The sequence below is a fragment of the Paramormyrops kingsleyae genome, chromosome 13 (assembly GCF_048594095.1).
Source record: "Paramormyrops kingsleyae isolate MSU_618 chromosome 13, PKINGS_0.4, whole genome shotgun sequence".
NCBI lineage: Eukaryota > Metazoa > Chordata > Actinopteri > Osteoglossiformes > Mormyridae > Paramormyrops > Paramormyrops kingsleyae.
This window is the reverse complement of record NC_132809.1, coordinates 14,225,797-14,245,415: the sequence shown is the minus strand read 5'-3', so window position 1 is coordinate 14,245,415 and position 19,619 is coordinate 14,225,797. Positions and strand designations below refer to the sequence as shown.

General features: G+C 44.3%; 1 protein-coding gene across 3 annotated transcripts; it reads left to right on the top strand.

Moving 5' to 3' along the window:
• Positions 1-2,535: 2,535 nt before the first annotated feature.
• hmg20a (high mobility group 20A) lies at positions 2,536-19,579 on the top strand. Of its 3 annotated transcripts, none has more exons than XM_072698238.1 (9): positions 2,536-2,592; positions 10,661-10,752; positions 11,578-11,787; positions 13,269-13,401; positions 13,635-13,672; positions 14,335-14,410; positions 14,663-14,878; positions 18,469-18,611; positions 19,047-19,579. In XM_072698238.1, the coding sequence occupies exons 2-8, from the start codon at positions 10,687-10,689 to the stop codon at positions 18,603-18,605; spliced, it is 876 nt and encodes a 291-aa protein (XP_072554339.1). In that variant the 5' UTR covers positions 2,536-2,592; positions 10,661-10,686; the 3' UTR covers positions 18,606-18,611; positions 19,047-19,579. The 3 variants fall into 3 exon arrangements, with proteins under 3 accessions (XP_072554339.1, XP_023678600.2, XP_023678598.2); XM_023822832.2 differs by lacking the exon at positions 2,536-2,592 and adding an exon at positions 2,737-2,917 and having other exon boundaries at positions 14,338-14,410; XM_023822830.2 differs by lacking the exon at positions 2,536-2,592 and adding an exon at positions 2,738-2,917.
• Positions 19,580-19,619: the final 40 nt, after the last annotated feature.

The following is a 19,619-nucleotide window of genomic DNA, read 5'->3' as shown; positions in this document are numbered from 1 at the left end:
GACAAGCATGATTTTTGAATTATATGTTCACATACCTCTCCTGGAGCCGACTCCTTATCGTGGTGGAGGGGTTTGCGGGTTCCAATGATCCCAGGAGCTAAGTTGCCCAGGGCTTTAAGCCCCTGGTAGGGTCACCCAAGGCAAACAGGTCCTGGGTGAGGAACCAGACAAAGTGCGGCTCACAAGACCCCTAATGATGAACAAAATATTGGATCCACGATTTCCCTTGCCCGGACGCGGGTCACCGGGGCCCCCCCCTGGAGCCAGGCCTGGGGGTGGGGCTCGATGGCGAGCACCTGGCGGCCAGGCCTGCACCCATGGGGCCTGGTCGGGCACAGCCCGAAGATGGCACGTGGGTCCCCCCTCCAATGGGCTCACCACCTGTAGGAGGGGCCATAGGGGTCGGGATGCAGTGTGAGTTGGGCAGCGGCCCAAGGTGGGGACCTTGGCGGTCCGATCCTCGGCTGCAGAAGCTAGCTCCAGGGACATGGAATGTCACCTCTCTGGTGGGGGAACCTGAGCTGGTGCGCGAAGCTGTGAGGTTCCGACTAGATGTAGTCGGGCTCACCTCGACCACACAGTGTGGACCACAGTTACAGTGTAAATTTCCGGCATTCCTTGAACTGAAGCCAATGGAATGCGTATTTTATTAACAAGCAATTATTTCTGAAAACATCCATGACAAACTCCCCTACCCATTAGGGTTACACAAAAGCAGAATAATTCTGTAGAATATCTTTAGAAAATGCAGCAACTCCCACTACAGAAAAGGACATTCAGGTGAATATGGCTGCCATCCCCACATCGATATCTGAATCTTGCCCTGGGGGGGCATATTTCATCAAACATCAGATGGGTGGACAGAAATTCTATTAGAAACACACAGAATCAACATTATTTTATGCAAGAAAAAAGCACCAACCAGCCACCACCCAAAAAAGTGATTTTCATGTTACTTGAGTATTATGGTCTGTAATACCGCAGGCTATCAATATAAGTCTGGAAAGACTGCCATTAAAAGACAGATAGCATGTGTGGCTGCCCACCAAATAATAAAAATGCATGCTGCTTTCATTCTCAAACTGAAGGCTGCCCCAGTAATGATTGTTTACACCGTCACAGTGCATAGATTTGTTTCTTTTTCACATTTGAAATACCCAGCTGAGTATCGATCTACAAAAGAATGACTTTCTAGAGTTCTGCCAGCAGCGTAACTCAGTTGCTGTCTTGAATACATCATTACTGCCTCTTACTGTACGACATGGCCATACATATCATAATGCAATCCCACAAAGTCCAGAGGGTGGCTCTCTCTGGATGGTGCATTTTGTGTTTTGTTCATTTGCTTGCATGAACTGTTGTATATTAACTTTGTTTATAATCTTCTTAGGCTGGACTGGACCAGATTTGATTGGAATGGATGGACTAGACCATGAACAATAGACCCAATAGTCCTTGTAGTAATGCCATATTTAACCAGCATGGGATGTGAAATGTACAACGTGTTTGAATTCAAATTAAGTTCACAAAATTACTTTTTGTTCTAGGTGCATGCTGATGTTTAGAAAGGTCATTTCGGGAATAGATAAGCATATTTTTCAGGAAGAATCTTTTATCTCCGAATCAGGGCAAATGCACTGTGGGGCTGTGAGAGATGTAATTCTGAACAAAACTTGCAGAATCATTATTGTAATTTGCACTAATTAAGTCCGGAGCAATGCTAAAATCAAATTAACCTTAGCTAATTACTGATTAGCTAGACAAACAGTGCTAATGAACTGGTGACGTTTAGCTTTCAATCTGTCTGCATCCATTTTAATGAAATGAAAGCAATCACTGTTATACCTGAAATATCTGAATCTAGCTTTATGCATGAATTTTCTATGTATGTTTAAAGATTTTCACATTATCTCTGTTCAAAGGACTGGGTGTCAGTGTAAATTTTAATTATTAATAAACAGAACGAAAAGTATTAACTTCAGTCAATTTTAAGTTCACACATATCCATAACGTTTTTTAACAGTATAAATTTCAAATGCTTCAGTTGTTTGTATCAGATATTGTAACTTCATAAATTAATCATTATCTCATCATTAGGTCATTACTGCAGTTCCATAATCTAATCATCAGTAAGGAATAGTCTTCAATGGTTGTGATAACTGTCAGGCCTACTTAGGACTAAATATTAAAATGTTTTCAATTTCCCATAATAACACTTTTCCCACAGCATCACCCCCCAAACAAATTATTTAGTTTAGAATTTCAACCTTAAGCTTTTGTTAAAAAAAAAAAAACACTGACACACACACACAAACCCCATTTTAGTATGGCCATTTTCAGTAATGTGTTCTTTTAGTTTACCTTTAATTACCTTTTATTACTTGTTAAAAACGTAGCTGCTATAGTAAAGGTCAATGTGACGTTTTGGCATTCGTTTAATTATTATTTTAATACCTACACAACCACCCTCTTTAACTACATTTCCCAGCATAGAAGGCAGAACTGTGACGTCATTTCTGCGACTGGAAAAATATCAACAACCAGTCTTCCTTCGACAAACGGAATCCTTCCGCTAATGAAAATAGAGAGCAGGTACGGTGAAATTAAAACGGGAAATGCACATAGAGAGGGTGAACGTGTATATAAAGATTATATACAACGCATATATTATAAGGGTTTTATTTTTTGCACGTTGTAAACTAATAATATAGTGCCGTAGCACCGTGCAGTGAGCGGTGTATTAATGCGCCCTCGTCGGGTCCGTGTAGTTCCTTTTACGTTTGCAATTGATGCTCCATAATTGTCGCCGATGAGAGGCGTTTGATGTTATTATAATAATAATATTATTGTTTGTTTGGCCCCGATCTGCTCCATAATATAAGCGCTTCTTGCAGCTTCTGAAGAGAATTATCCATAGGTGAGTGATGTCTTTGCGGTTGACGGAGAGCTGGTCTGGCTGGGTGGGGGAAATCGCTTTAGTGCCTGCTAGCCGCCTAGCATGCTACGAGCAAATGCATTGACTTTCGCGACTTGGCTGTTAAATTTCGCAGAAGTCGTTTTCCCGTCGGATAATGGCTTAAAATGGCCGTACATCGAATTGTTTACTCATCTATGAATCGCATTGTGAGCGTCTTGGGTTGCGGTTAGCTAGTTAAGTAGTGGTATCTCAGGAAGATGGGTAACTAAGTGAGTTATGCTGTTAAATTGGCTGATATTTACCCCTCACCTGCTGGGCTGCTGGCCCCCGGAGACCCAGGCTGGCAGTCTAGCACGTCTCTGCCTTCTATCCTTTAGCTCTCTGATCGTGAGACACAAACACGATAACTGGCTATTGACCTGTAATAAATTTATCCCAGCTTGTTGATCCGGGGGTAAATCTAAACCTTTCTGAGACGAAAGTAGCGCTTTGGGTCACTAAGAGACGGTGTGATATGGTTGTTGGATTACATTTGCAATTACTTTATTTCGCGAGCTCGATCATCTTAAAACAGGATACAACCGAAAGCAGGGTCGGGGGGTTAAGGACCTTGAAATCACCCTGGGATTTGCACTGATGTCCTTCTGATCGCGAGCACAGCCTCCAGCGCAGCCTACGTGTATTGCAGAGTGCAGTTCAAATCGTCTTCGTGATGGACACATGAGTTTTTCAAATGAAATTTTCATACTAGATGGTTGTCAGCGTTAGCGTAACCAATGTGATTTAATGCCGCTGCTGTTAAAATTGACCTACAGTTAAATTCGTGTGATTGACCTTTAACGAGGTGATTATGTCAGGGTCATGGCAGTCAGATGAGAGGTCGGAAGCATATAGATAGATAGATAGATAGATAGATAGATAGATAGATAGATAGATGGTTTATTGTCATTGTAAGTACAATGAGATTTAGTTTGGAACATGGCAGCAGATGCACAATATATTAAATCATTATGTATTTATAATATGAATGTGTCAGACGTCACTTCAGTGTTGTTTCAGGTTGTGTTCTTTTCAGTTTGTCTTGTATGAGGTCGGCTTGCTTTACAGCTGCAATACAAAAAATGCCTTGAATCATGGATTGATAAGTAATATTCTCTAAAACCTGGCAAATAAAGCCAGTCATTAAGGCGTGAGTTTTAACGTGCAGTAAACGTGGTATTTGGATCATTCCTTTTCAATTCAGCAAATGGCCATACTGTGAACAAGAACTACCTTTCCAACAAGGTATAACAAACAATCAATTAATCCTCTGTCTTGTTGACTGGTCCATAAGTGATTATTTAGGCCAGTTTTTAGAAACACAGAACTGAGAAATCAGTACAAGTGGCGTTTTTGGTGAAACCTCAAAAACAGACAGAAATGCAAGTGAACTGTCTAATGACTTGAGAAGCACTGTGATTAAAAAGTTTAAAGATGACAATGGTGCCAAGAAGATTGCCAAGCTCCTTAGCGTCAGTGTGTCCACTGTGAAGGCCATCATAGCGAGGTGGAAGACAACTAGAAGCATAGTGACCCGGCCTAGGTCAGGCTGCCCTGTTAAAATAACAAAGAAAATGTCCAGGAAACTAGTCTGAGGAGTAAGAGCAAATCCTAAGGTGACTCTCGGTGACCTGCAAAGCTCAGTATCTGCAGCTGCAGTGGATGTGCACAAGACCACAATATCGAAGACTTTGCACAGAGAGGGGCTGTATGGCAGAGTTGCCAGAAAAAAGCCACTGCTAAAAGAATATCATCTGAAAGCTCGATTAGCATTCGCTAACAGACATCTTGACAAGAGTCCTGCATTCTGGAATCATGTACTTTGGTCTGATGAGACTAAAATTGAACTTTTTGGCCTCAACACAAAGACGTTAGTCTGGTGGACGGAAGGGACTGCCAATGATCCAGCAAACACCATGCTTCCAGAAAACCGTTTAATTAAAATAAATTTTATTTTGACAGCAACGAACTGGATACCATTGCAGAGCTTTAGATAATCGATGCTGGCTTTAAAGCACCATACAGATGTTATTTACACCCGCAGTTCGATAAACAGATGAGTAGCATGCCTACAATATTAATGAGGTGCACATTGTGAAGCCCGAAAGTTAGTAATCTGTATAGATTTGGTGCATCCTTATGCTTATTAAATTCAGGTAGCAGAGCACACAGCGATAAGCACTGATGTGATGGTGAAGAAAGGGACAACTCAGCAGCCATAACGTCTTGGTATTGTGGATAAGCAAGGTAACAAAACTAATAGTAATAAAAAAGACATTGGTGATGTGGCAGTATGTTCTGCGGTTTAAAGTCTGATCGTTTTTTTTTGGTAAATATAATTTTTCATTTTATTTCAGTTCATGATTTTTTTGTATCCGTTTTCGTTTCAGTTAATGATGATAATACTCTTCCCAACAAGCCCAACGCACACAAACCCACACACTAACACTGTCAAACGTAGATCAAGCCCAGATTCAAGCCTAAATGTTTTTTAAAACACTTATTCAATGGAAATTCTAAGGCAGACAACTTTATGGTTTTAATATTGAATGTATTCAGCAGCTACAAGGACAATAGATATTAAAAAGCCCTCTGTACTAATGGTAATTGAATAAACATGAATAGACAACATTCACAGTGGTTTTGCCTACTTCTGGTCCATCATCCAGAATAGCACCTGTGTGTTTCTTCTTCAGGTGCTAATCACAGCGCTAGTCCCGCCATGGTACACCATCGCACTTTGCACAGTGTATAAAGCCGCCATTTTGTTTTGTGAGAATTTGAACTACTCCTATAATTCCATAGTGATATTGAAGGAATCATTTGTTATAAGGAACTGAAGCATTTTATTGAAATCAAAAAGTATGTCATTAAAATAATAGCTTTGCCTCCTAAAAATGACTGCTGACACAGACGAGTGACAGAAGCATGGAGATGCTGTGATATGTATTAGTGTTACAGCTCGGCGTTGCATTTTGGACAGATATTTTACATGCATGCTTTACTGCACAGTCATTCGAGTCTGTACAATCATGACTACATCTTTATTGTGAATGTATTGTGAATAAACCTGGAAGCTGCGATGGCTGAATGGTTAACGTGTTGGACTTTAAATGCAATTGGGATTTCAATAAGTGGAGCAAGCTGCACCCCAACAAGAAGAAAGTGAATCCCAGCTTCATGTTGTGCTCGTGGCTTTGTAAACCCACTTCTTCTCCTTTGTGAGGGTTCCGTGTGGCTAAGGGGGTGAGAACGCTGTCCGCCTGACCTGATAATTGTTGGTTTCATTCCCGGAGTCGGCAGACTGACATCACTGTTGGACCCTAGAGTAAGCCCCTTAACCCCCAAGTGATCCTGATTTCTCTGTTGTTCACTGTTTGCATAATAGCGTTTGCTGAATAAATTAATATGTAAATGGAGAAATAGCCTACTTTCTGATGCATATGTGAAATGTATCAGTGAGTCTGTGAAAGGTGTCTGATATATTTGGCGTATCCTTATTTTTAATTAACATGTTGGACTTTAAACTGCAGAAAATACCGGCAAACCCGGGTGTCTTTTTGCCTTGTTTATCCACGATATGTCCTATTTTAAAAGATGCTGAACTGTCCCTTTCTTCACCACCACCTCAGTGCTTAACACTAGAGATGGCCGATCCACCTTTTTCAGCTCCGATCCGATTCCGATACACAGCTGTAGATACCGATACAGATTCTGATTCAACAGCTCTTTTTACTTTGTTATACTTTATATATTAATTTTTTTAAGTTAGTAAATACAGATGGAAAAATGTATGACAAAAATATTTAATTAGGTTATTACAAACATATATAATGTACTGTTTCACCTCGTTTGTACATCTTGTTTTAAGCGTTTTTGAGGCATTTGCAGTTCAATATGACTATCTTCAAAGCAAGTATACACAAGTGGCAAATGCTTAAAATTTTAACACAATTTTTCTCCCATTGGCGTCGGCTCAGTTACACTTTGTTGCGATGGCAGCCCCTCTTCTATCACAAGCTGCAGCGAGTTCGCAAGACAGTCCAAGTTAGCGACTCCCAAATCATCCATTGCTTTTTTTTTGTCTTGCAGTTGCGTGCGCTTTAAGTGGGATTGTCCATTAAATGATATTCCCACCTCTGAAAACTTTATTTTACAAAGATTGCAAATCGCTGTGCTACTAGTTTCTGTTAAAAGCGTAAAATACTCTGTCTTATCTTAATGTCTTGTCTTATGCTCCTCGTATTGCGAAGGGTATGCGCATGACGTCACAGCAGGCGGAAGTCACTGTACTCACACTGAGTAGCAAAAAAGACTGAGGGGCAGCGTTAGCGTTCAATTTGAATGCCACAAAAAAACATGTAAGATGGGAAAGAGCTGTCGTGCGATTGATTGTACAAGTAGATTTAACATGAAATAGGAGCTATCTTTTTAGAGATTGCCAAAAACGAAATAAGTAAGTATAGGACGTGGATCGGTCACGCATGGCCGATACCCGATCCGTCAAATAGGTCTGGATCGGCGCCGATACCAATCCGAATATCAGATCAGTGCATCTCTACTTAACACTTTCATGGTATACGAAAACAATAACATGTGGCGTGATCTACTAACTGAATTTAATAAACATAAGGATACGTTGAATTTATACTATATAACTTTTGGACATCACATTATGCATCTTATTAATATTTCAGTGTACTATTAATCTGCTTATAAAATTATGGGCATAAGTAAATGTCTGTATAGTACTGAAAAATGGCATTTGGATAAATTTTTACACCCTCTGCCTGTGCCCTGTGATTATTTCCATGTGATATCATGCAGCCCTATTTTATTGTGTTACTTTTTCGATCACTCTATTCTTCAACTTTCCATTAAATAATGGAGACACTGAGGATAAACCAAAAGGAGAGGTTGAAGTCGCATTGTTGCTATGTGGTAGAGCACACACTGAATTGTAAACTGAGCTGGCAGAGCACATGCTCAACTGGCACCAAATAAATGGTGTGTTCATCAAAGCCGTATTGAATGTCCATATTTGTGGTTCCCATTGAAGTTCCCTGTTAATTAGCGCTTTGATATTTTTTTCCCTCTTATTTCGTATTTGTTGTTCAGCTGCCCTGTGTGTCTGTGTGCATGGTGATACATGTGCTCAGTATTTATGGTAAGTCTATGGCAGACCATTTTCCATTACAAAACATTTGTACAGGAGGGGGCGCCAGAGTACTTTTTCTGTTTTATTTGAAACAAGTTCCCGACTGACAGCGTGGACATGGGACTGTTGTTTGCAGACCAAAGCAGAAAATTTAGCACATGCATTTAATAGGAATGAGTCAGTTTTGTGGAATATTTGATTATTCAAGAATGTATATGAAATAAAATCTAATGATAAAACGGCTATTTTAAGTGTTATTTGGCAGCAGTATACTTAGCTTGATGTAGAATGATGTTTTCATTCTCTAGTAAATCTGTGGTTTATTCGTTCTGAAGTTTTCCTCTGCTGCCTTTGCATGAGCTCTGCATGAGTTTCCGATCCAATCATGATCATGTCTGGCCTGGCTGGCTCAGTGTGGTGCGTTTGAGAAATTCAACAAAAATGAGTGAAGTGAACAAGAACTAATTACCAGAAGGAAAAAATGGAAATATTTTCGCTAAAGCTATTGAGCCATAGAAAGTGATTTGTTGGTCCTGCTTTGTGTCTGATGACAGCAAAGACGGAGCAAGACAATCTGATTTTTCTGTCGCTGTTAACTTTACCTGTTAATTTTTTTTCTGAGATTCATGGTCTGTGAAATTCATGCTTAATAAAAATGTTAAATGAGGAAACGTTTTGGGGACTTATCCAGAATGTGAACTACTGACTTGTCTTTCCCAGTACCATTTTATTGGTAGATAATAACATGTTCTATTTGGCTGTACTTTAGGTAATTTTTCAATTCCTTTTTTGTTTTATAAGTATCATAATATTTATTGCGAATATTTCAGATCTTACAATGTGAATTTTTCCTGTATTATTCAGCGAAATTTTCAAGCTACCTTTTAATGTTTTACATTATCCCTTCGCAGCAGTGAAAAATCTCATTTTGTAAGGAAAGAAATAAATGCTTTGACCCATGATCTATGCCTGTTTCTCCAGGCGTGTTTTGAGGGTGGAGTTAATCTGATATTATTCCAGTAATGACTGGCTGCAAATGCTCATCCCCAGCATTAATAGTTATTCATTGTGTTAAGGGGCTTGGTTTCTTCTCTTCACCTAAGTCAGGTCAAGCTTGAGTTAGACAAATGTTGCAGAACTTTTTTTTTTCTCACCAGTGGGTCATGAACAGCTTTCGTTCTGTGCCAGACTATAAATACAGAAGGTGTTGTATACAGTTTTATGAGTGTCTCATATGCTCTGAATGCACTGTCTAGGCCTGTTGGAGTTTTCACACTCAGGATACTGTGACTGTCCTAGACCAGCATGTGGGGTACAGAGAAGACTGGAGATCCGCAGATCATTGCATCGCAGCCTTGGCCCTTGTCCAGTTGTATTGCAGTTTATTTTTAGCGTCTTAGCGGGCCTTACATTTTTCTGTTGTTGCTATGCCCTGGGACACAGAGTCTAAGGGCAGGACCATCTATACGGCCTCTTTTTATGGGTAACCTTTCTGTAAGGTTGAGGGACCTTCTTAAAGCGGAATGAGGTTCTAATGCTAGTCTGTCTTATTGTAAATATTGAAACTGGTGTCTGACTTTCAGGCTGATGGCTGTGCCACCCAGCTGGATAACAATATGGGCTTTCAGCACCTTTACTGTCTAAATACAGATGTAGCAGCAGAAGCTGCCGTTTCCTACCAAGGCCAATTAACTTTGGTTCCAGGTTGTTTTTAATCAGCCTGGTAACACATCTGTGCTCTATACTGTAATCAAAGCACCAGGCTCCTGCATGGCACTATCATAGCAAAACCAGTCATGACAGGTTTTTCTGAAGTGGCTGAAGCTGAGGGGAAAAGACCATGTGATCTTTGATTAAATCTACTGAGCAGCTGAGATGAAACGCCCACACACTCTCGAGGCCTTCGGGCTGAGGAGTTTTAAGTGGCTGTGCTCGAGAGGAGATTGCACACGTCTGTAACTGTATCCCATCCTGCTGCCGCCCCAAAGGCATCTCAGATCTGGCTTCCTGGGGAAAACTTTGCAGAAACGGCAGGAGCTTCTGCCCTATGAAGCCAGGAACCCAGGGATCCCAGAACATTCTGCTGCCCTTAGGGTGTTGTCATCTTAGGCCTGACTCTCCTTCCCACGGAGACTGGTGTGTTTTGCCAAGAGGCACAATGGAGTTCTATGAGGCAGAGTACATGCAGGGACCCAGGGAATCTGTGTTCCTGCGGAGCAGGAGGCCGATAGGAACCTGACTTCTTGGTGTTGCAGCTAGACACACTCGTCTGTACTTCCCTCAATAGGCATGCAATATCCAGCAAATTTAGAGCTTCTATTTCATTTTAGATTATGCCAGTTTGGTAGTGATACCAGCTGGCCTTAGGAAGACCACAGTACTGGCATTGGTACCCATCGTAACACTAGGGTGCCACTGCCTTTCAACTAAGGATTAAACGGCATCTTTCAACTGGTTCCTGTGGCATTTAGCCCTCCCTGACTTTTCCTTATGGTGTCCAGCCAGCCCCTGACCTGCCCCACCACCCCCCCGCCTGTCCATTGCAGGTTTGGCACGTATTGTGAGGTCGACCATGGAGGAACAGACCACGTCACCTGGTGCCAACACAGACAACAGCAGCCAGAGGAACGGGGAGGAGGTGAGGCTCCTGCTGGGGGCTGGTGACAGTGTCACATGGTACTGGGCCTCTGGCTTGGGGGCTTTTTGTGATCTTGTAATCTCAGCATGAATCTGAGATGGACGAGGTATTGTCCCTGTGAATAAGCAGTCAGGGAAAACTGTGCCTAATTCCTAAAGTGACCTTAAGGTAGCTTCCCACCTCCAGAAGAGTCCAGTACAGCACATGAATAGTTGTGCCAATCAGGAACCTCGGGAGAATTCCCTGGAGTGGCCAATCGGGAGACTCATGAGAATTCCCCGGAGTGGCCAATCGGGAGACTCATGAGAATTCCCCGGAGTGGCCAATCGGGAGACTCAGGAGAATTCCCGGTGCACCACTTAGCTGTTGTGCTGAGCAGAAATGAAATAATTTAATAAATTTCACAACAATGCTTCAGAATATTAACCAGTGCGTTCTGTCACGCACGCGTGCGCGCACACAAACACATACACAAACACATACACAAACACATACACAAACACACACATACACACACACACATACAAAATAGAACATGATCGTTCTGCATAGAGAAACATGCAAATACGTGGGGCTGAAAAAGTCAGACTGCTTTAACAATTCAATATGCTATTTATTATTTATTTTCTTCTTGAAATGGCAGTAATAAATTTATCGGAATACTAAGACTTGAATTGTGGCGTCATTTATCAAACTTCTGCCAGAAGGAGGGCAAAATGGGCTGACCTTGGCCATAAAAAATGTGTCCCGCTCCGTGCCTGTCCTTGTGTGGTGGCAGTTCCTCGGTCCCGCTGCCCGCCAGATCCGTGTATGCTGTCGTTCCAGAAACCGCGGCGCTCCAGCTGGTCCAAGGGCCGAAAGCGGAAGAAGCCGGTGAAGGACAGCAACGCGCCCAAAGCGCCCCTAACAGGCTACGTACGCTTCATGAACGACCGCCGCGAGCAGCTGCGGGCCGAGCGGCCTGACGTGCCCTTCCCAGAGATCACCCGCATGCTGGGCAACGAGTGGAGCAAGCTGCCCCCCGACGAGAAGCAGGTGAGCCGCAGCGGGAGGTCGCCGGCGGGTGTAGCCACCTAACTGAGTCACGCTCACAGCACCGCCTGCCGCACGGCTGGGTCCTGCTTCAACGGCGGCCGAAGAGCACACTGCACACTGCACACTGCAACTGTAGCAAAGAGCTGCCCTGTAATGTGCTTACAGTGAATAGTAGCATCCTGTCATATTAATATGAATAAAATCCTGCCCTTATAGCCTTAACTAAGATATTATGGTATGTAAGGTAGTTTTTCACCCTCCAGGCACCGAGACTGAAAATAAAATTCTGTATTTCATTTGGGGCTTGAAAATCTAGTAACTTTGCATATATTACTTTTAAAATAAACATCCTTGGTAAGTACTGTTTATAGCCGTATTGGTCATCTGATAATGATAAATCCTTTATGTGCCGTTTGCACTAGTACAGGTACATTGGAATTCTTCTCTTTGCCGACCCCATCTTGCTCTCCATAGCTTGGGGGTCGCAGCACAGGGTCGGCCAACACACAGAGCCCCTGGAGCTGGGGGTTAAGGGCCTTGCTCAAGGGCCCACGGACATGTGACTGTTCTGCTGAGGCCGGGGCTCCAACTGGCATCTTCTGACCACAAGGCACAGAGACTTAGCCCACAGTCGCTTGCCGCCCCCTAAAATGTAGAATCTGTAGGATCCTAATGGTACCAGACCTTCTAACAGAGGTATGCTAGCTATACATGAGATAGTCAGTAATCACTGTAATCTGTTGCCCTTTCAAAAGTGCGGAGGCAGTGTGTAGCACTTACCAGGGCAGTTAGGCTAATTGCCAATTCTGCATTGTTGGGTGGGTGGATGGATGGATGGATGGATGGATGATGTTCCTGTGGTACTGATTCCACTGTCTGTCCCTCTGGGGGACTCTGCTCCTAAATTAGCCTGCAACTCAAGCTGTCAGTTGCTGTTTTTGTTTTCCTCGGGCTGCCATCCAGTCACTCTCGGGGCATGTTTTGTCCAGTTGACGCCCCAGGGGTCTGGAACGCACCCTGGACCAGAATAAAAGTGCAGCCTTTCGCTTCTAATCAAAATGTCACAGATGGCCCTGGAAGAGGAGCAGGCCTCGTCCTGAGGGCTGACGGCCAGCAGTGAAGATCTGTACAGGCTCCATCAGAGTTAAATTATCTAATGCTGCTACAGACAGCTGTCAGCACTGACTCTGACCCACAAGTGACCGCAGATGTATTTCTGCCCGCTTAGGCCTTCTGGTACTGTGGTGGGAAATCGAATGAGAAACGTCCATTTGGATAAACAATTAATATTGTAAGCTTGAAATTGTTTGTTTAAACTGAGTGACCTGGTTTTGGGAAAGATTTTAATTTTAGTATTTAAATTTGATAAAAATGACTGCTGGGTAATAGAGAGCCTGTTTCGGCCGTACCGTCAGAAGGCTGTGAGAGCACATCGGGGAGGTCATGCTGACACTGGTAATGCCCCCCCCCCCCCCCATTAGCGCTACCTGGAGGAGGCGGAGCGGGACAAGGAGCGCTATATGCGGGAGCTGGAGGAGTACCAGAAGACAGAGGCGTACAAGCGTTTCACCAGGAAGGTGCAGGAGAAGCAGAAGGGCAAAGGTCACTGCGGAGGTGAGGCTGTCGCTAATGCTAACGCTTCGCTGCGCCGCCTCGCGCCCAGTCCCTGAGACTGCCGTGCCCCCGAGATCGCATTGATCCTTTCTGCTAATTCGGTGCTGCTTATGCCTCCTCCTGATTTTATGGAGCATTATTTACCTAGAGCTGGCCCTTCTTGACAGTTTATGCTAAATATGCTTAGCATCACGTCAGTACTGTTTTTCTATTTCTTTCCCTCCCTCTTGCAGACTCTTCTCGGTCCGCTGGCAGCAAGTCCCTGCACGAGGTACCCGTCCAGCAGCGATAAATTATGAAAACGTCAGGCATGGGCCATGAGAGGACAATTACAGCTGACTTGGTTGAATTAACGTTGGTTAATTACCCAGAGTTCTGCCACCGTTGACTCCACGATAAATGCTATTAGCAGAGGGGTGCTAAAATAAGTTTAAGAAACTGCTCAAGCCCCCTGAGGCTGCTTCCCGTGATTCGTAAAGGCATGATTGGTTTTTGTGAAGCCCAGGGATGTAATTAAGGAGCTCTGCCGCTAGAGGAGACAGCGGGAGCCACACCGAGGCGACAGAGCTGAGTGGCGTCGGGAGGCCTGTCACGGGGGCCCGTAAGCGAGCCCAAGCCACCTCTTCCGCCTGTCACGCGTTTGTTCAGGCGCTCTAATTGCTGACAGCGTTACTGGGTCTGTTCAGTTCCTTCCCAAAGTTTTGACACTACTTCTGCAAGCCCATGGAATCATTTTGCCCATTTTCTGCAGCCGGCACAATTAGGAGCCCAAGTAACATGTGTCAGGTTATGCGCCGCTGCCCCCAGTGGCTGATAGGCATGGCGCTTTCAGCCTGTTGGTTAAAACCGCAGGCCGCCGTCTGCCCTGGAAGGTGCCAGGTGTCGTCGTCTTTCGGCTAAATGACTCCAAGTTGTTTCTGGAACCTTCACCAGAAGGACTCCGAAGGGAAGGAGAGATCCGTGTTTGACATCCCCATCTTCACAGAGGAGTTCCTGAACCACAGCAAAGGTACAGCGATAGCGCTCTGTGCTTCCCGTCTCCGGCGATGAAATGGCCCTCACTTTGGCGCTAAGCAATCTGCCTTCCCAAAAAGGTCATCTTGTGCGATAAGACTCCTCCGATGATTAGCCAGCCCCGCGGTGGTGCGCAGCCCAGGCCACAACTGGCTAGCTACTGTCACATTTACGCGTGTGCACAAGCTGGCTTTTGGTCATGTGTCATTTCCTTGGTGACGGTCCTCCCTATGTGCCCCGCCCCCAGCCCGTGAGGCGGAAATGCGGCAGCTGAGGAAGACCAATATGGAGTATGAGGAGCGCAACGCCGCACTGCAGAAGCACGTGGAGAGCATGCGGGGCGCCGTGGAGCGTCTGGAGGGCGATGTCATGCAGGAGCGCAGCCGCAACGGGCTCCTACAGCAGCACCTGGAGAATCTGCGGCAGGCGCTCACCTCCAGCTTCTTGAACCTGCCCCTGCCAGGTGAGGGAGCCGTATACACCACTCCTATGCTGACGGCTTCATATGCGAGCACATGCTTTCAGATGATATCTCCGTAATGAGCTGGTTCAGATTTCCAGCTACCACTTGTTGCAAGTACACTGCATACATTTACAGTGAATTCATCCATACATCCATCTATCCATCTGTTATCCTGGTCAGGGTCGGGGGGGTGCTGGAGCCTATCCCTTTAGGCGTGATGTCAGTCAGTAAATATACACTCAATGGCCATTTTATTAGGTACACCTGTTCAACTAAATGATGAAGCAAATCTAAAATCAAATGTAATCAGCCAGTCATCTGTCAAGCCAATCATGTGTCATATGTCAGTCCTATGGAGCTTCAATTAATTATCACATCAAACACCAGAATGGTGAAGAAAGGTGATTTGAGTGACTGAACATGACTTGGTTTTTGGTGTCAGGTAGGTTGCTATGAGTATTTCAGACACTGCTGATCTAGTAGGATTTTCATACACAACCATCTCAAGAGTTTACAGAGAATGGGCCAAAAAAGGAAAAATATCCGGAGAGCAGCAGTTCTGGGGAGAAAACTGTCTTGTTGATGCTAAATGTCAGAGAAGAATGGCCAGACTGGTTCATATAGAAAGGCAACATTAACTCAAATAATCACTCGTTACAACCATCTCTGACTGCACAAAACATTGAACCTTGACACAGAGGGGCTGCAGCCGCAGAAGCTCACACCTGCTGCCGATTCAGTGAGCTACGAACGAGAAACTGACGCTGCAGCCAGCACGGCTCGCCAAAGCTGGACAGTGGAAGATTGGAAAAACGTGTCCCGGTTGTATGGGTGTGGATTTTCTGCTCTGATGTTCAGATGGTGTGGTCAGGATTTGACAAACAAGATGAAAGCATGGATCCGTCCTGCTTTGTATCAACAAATCAAGCTGCTGATGGTTGGAGTAATGCTGTGCTGGGTGTGTTTTGGCAGCTTTAAGCCCCTTGGTACCAACTGCGAATTGCCACTAGAGTACTGTTGCTGACCATTTCCATCCCTTTATGACCACAGTGTACCCAGCTTCTAATGGCGACTTCCAGCAGAATTGATGAATGTAGGCCACAAAGAATCAAGACGGTTCTGAAGGCAAAGGGGTGTCCAACCCAGTACTAGCAAGGTGTACCTAATAAAGTGGCCAGTGAGTAGTGAGTGTATATATGTGTGTGTGTGTGTGTGTGTGTGTGTGTGTGTGTGTGTGTGTGTGTATATATATATATATATATATATATATATATATATATATATATATAAATATATATATAAATAAAATGTCATGTACAGATGCCCCTCGACTTACGATGGGGATACATTATGATATAACTACTGTCACATAATTGCTGTAACTAAATACTAGCAATTTAAAAGTTTATTTGGTTAAACACAGAAAATAAACACCATGCGATATGTTCTTAAGTGGGATTTTTATGCTGGAGGTCGCTAGAGACTGGAAGCGTGGCTGCGTGGAAGCTGCTGTTACCCAGCATCAGAAAGTATCATACAGCATATTGCTAGGCTGGGAACAGATGACAGTTCAAAGCTAACTCCTGAATGTACGCCACTATTGCATCATCGTGAAGTCGAAATGTCGTACGTTGCACCTTTGTAAAGCGAGGAGCATCTGTGTGTTTTTTTATTTTATTTTATTTAGTAGTTTCATTGAGATGCTGCCGTTCTACAACAGGAGCAAAACAAACCACATTTATGAAGCTTAACTGGCCCAGAGCAGCCGAAGTTCTGGTCGGTTTTTCTTCTTATTCAGCCGCTCTCGTGACCCAGTTTGCCTGCTGGGTTTCCATGGAAGCCCCACAGTGTCCCCGTGGTCCATGGGCTTTATTCTGCTTGTCCCCGCACACCCAGCCAAGGCCCCTCTCTCCTGCTCCTGGGAAACTGAGGGGGAGGGGTGGGCTTCGGGGGGAGTTCACTGGTGGTACAATGGGGGAGCAGGTGCACTGCACTGAGCAGCTGACACATCCGTTAATGATTTGGCCACGGCAGGCCGGTGTAGCGTAGCACGCTATTAGTGTGACAGAGCTTCACCTATATCATGGCCAAGTACCAACTAAATTAGCAAGCTGCTTCATATACAAGATTACAGTGTTTTAACTGGTTAGAATATTTCAAGAATAGGTCAACCATAAATCCAAGTGTGTGTTTGATTTTAATTTTTAACATACCTTCCACGCCAGTCCCATGATAGCAAAGCAGCTAATGTAGGTGCGTGTGTGTCTTCAGTATTTGTTTATTTTCTGAAAGCCAGGGAATATAAATTAGCTTGTGAATAGATGTTTTAGGGAGCATGCAGTCATTATGACCTTCATTTTTAACCACAGAGCTGAGGAATTTGTACTTATTTACTCTTTCCACACACTGGTGTGTGTGCAAGTGCACGTGCCTGACCCCATAAGGGCACTGGTAGGAGGAGGAAGAGGGTGGAAGAACCTCCAGCTGTAAGACGTGGGTAGTTCAGGTCCAGAAAGTAAAAATCCAGACCAAGATTTTGTTTAAAACAATCAGTTGAGTACTCAGATCTTGGTCTGGATTTGTACTTTCTGATCCTGACCTCTGCCAGATTTGCAGGCACAGGTGTGGTCTTCTTTACCAGTTAACCCTCCTCTAGCCTTCATATAATCATCATCTCAGCCTGCTGAGGTTGCACTCCGGGGTCTTATGGGTGTAATAGTCTTTGATATTAATAGACACACATTCTGTTGACCGGCTCAGTGAAAGGAGGTGTATTGGTTGTGCACTAATGTCCCCCATCTATGGGCTTCTCAAGCTGTTTTGCTTGTTTGGTGGTTTGCAGCCTGATACTTGTGAGAAATCTGTTACTGGGACGACATCTGAAATGTACCAAGTCCGCTTCTCATCGCGTAAAACAGTGGGTTTCACAATCCTCTCGGAGGGTGCTGTATTGTGTTTTTCTCCTCCGACTCCCCCTACTGACCCCCACAACCACCACCACGATCCCCTTCCAGTGTCTCAGACTGTTTGAATGGCTTGGCTGTTGCCCTGGCAGAGCACACAGGCATGCAGAGTAGGCAAAACCATCAGACTTATCTGTTATCTGTAGAATCCAGGAAATGATTCATCAGCCAGCGAGTTCATCCAAGATCCACTTTCCGAGACCGTGCTTAGGACGGACGTACATAAATTGTGACTCAGGGATCAGTAAACAGCAGGCGAGCCGGTTGATCCATTTACATTCCATTTATTTAGAAGGTACTTTTATCCAAGGCGACACACATTTTTCAGAAGAAGCGGGGTCAGACGATTCCTCGAGCTTCTGGTGGTTAAGAGCCTCGCTTTGGGGCCTGATTGTGGAATCACATATGCTAACCCACTGAAGCACACACTGCCCTCATGATGCCTGTGCTATGGCTGAGGGACACCGTGGAGATGTTTCCTTATACCTGTCCTATGTGGAGCTTGTTGGTTTGGGTGTTTGTCCCTTGTGGGCGGCCTTGTGGGGCTGCGTACGAGTCGCTGTCCCACGGACATTCCCCCCCAACCCCCAGAAGCTGACCGGCTACTCTCATCTCCCTCATCCGCAGGCAGCGGGGAGACCCCAACCCTGGACACCATCGACTCCTACATGAAGAAGCTGCACGGCATCATCCTGGCCGACCCGCAGCAGCACGAGGGGCTGATCAGCGCGGTCAGGGAGGTGGTCAACCATCTGGAGCGGTAGAACCAGGTCCCCTCACTGCATCCTTATGACCTCCTCCACTGTAACCGTGCCATGTGTAGTTTAGATGACTCAAGGGTAAAACTTTACCATGATGTCAGGTAAAATGTTGGCGAGTCATAGTATCAGTGTAGTTCTCATGAGGTAGTTGCCGAGACTTGTCTCATTCACTAATCCCTTTATTACTTATGCCCTGAGACGGTCTCTAGCCAACACACTTATCAACTTCAGCTTGTTTACCAGATGGAGGATTACACTGAGATTCTGTGAGGCAGTGACTTTGTATGAGACATGAGTTCACACGCAGGGAGTTTTTATTTATTTATTTTACATTCAGGGTTTGCGGAGCTCTACTGATAAAACGGAATGCACATATGATGGGTAGCTCTTTAAGAGACCTTTTTTTTCTGGCTATTTGGATTAAAGCTGTTTTTCCCTCTGCAGAGAGCTTGAGAGGCAGCCGTCGCTATCGGAAAGCTGAGGACATCTGAGATCCAGCGACGAGTCTCTTCACATTAACGCAGCGCCAGAGTTTTTTTAAATCTCCTAACCCTCCCAGCAAGTACAAGGCAGCAGGCAGTTTTTTAGAATTATTTATCATTTTCTGTGCTCATTTTTCCGCTGTGTTCAGAAATGACCCTGTCAGAAATGACCCCCCCCCCCAAAAAAAAAGCGGTGTCTGTCTTTGACATTGCCAGTGGTCTGTGCCGTAAACTTCAGACTTCAGAATTCTGAAGGTGAGACTTCACTTTCAGTCAATTATGCATTATTAGATTGCCATGATGTTTTTTATGACCTATTTTAGGCTTTTTTTTTAGTAAGTGTTCATTTAGAGTGTAGCAGTCATCCAAAGTACAATGAACCTCTGAGTGTTCATATCTAAGCGAGACTTACCTGAATATTGGCGTACCAGTCTCTGACACCTTTGAACTTTATAAGTACTTAAATGTTGTGTTCAATAAAATTCTTTTACAGTATTTACTTGTTCTTGTTTGCTGTGGACTCTGACAGGGAAAG

Bases quoted from the DNA above. Each gene is read 5' to 3' on its own strand.
- hmg20a (XM_072698238.1), top strand. From the start codon at position 10,687: ATGGAGGAACAGACCACGTCACCTGGTGCCAACACAGACAACAGCAGC. The intron at 13,402-13,634 runs GTGAGGCTGTCG...TCCCTCTTGCAG, and splicing joins GGGCAAAGGTCACTGCGGAG to ACTCTTCTCGGTCCGCTGGC. The intron at 13,673-14,334 runs GTACCCGTCCAG...AACCTTCACCAG, and splicing joins GCAGCAAGTCCCTGCACGAG to AAGGACTCCGAAGGGAAGGA.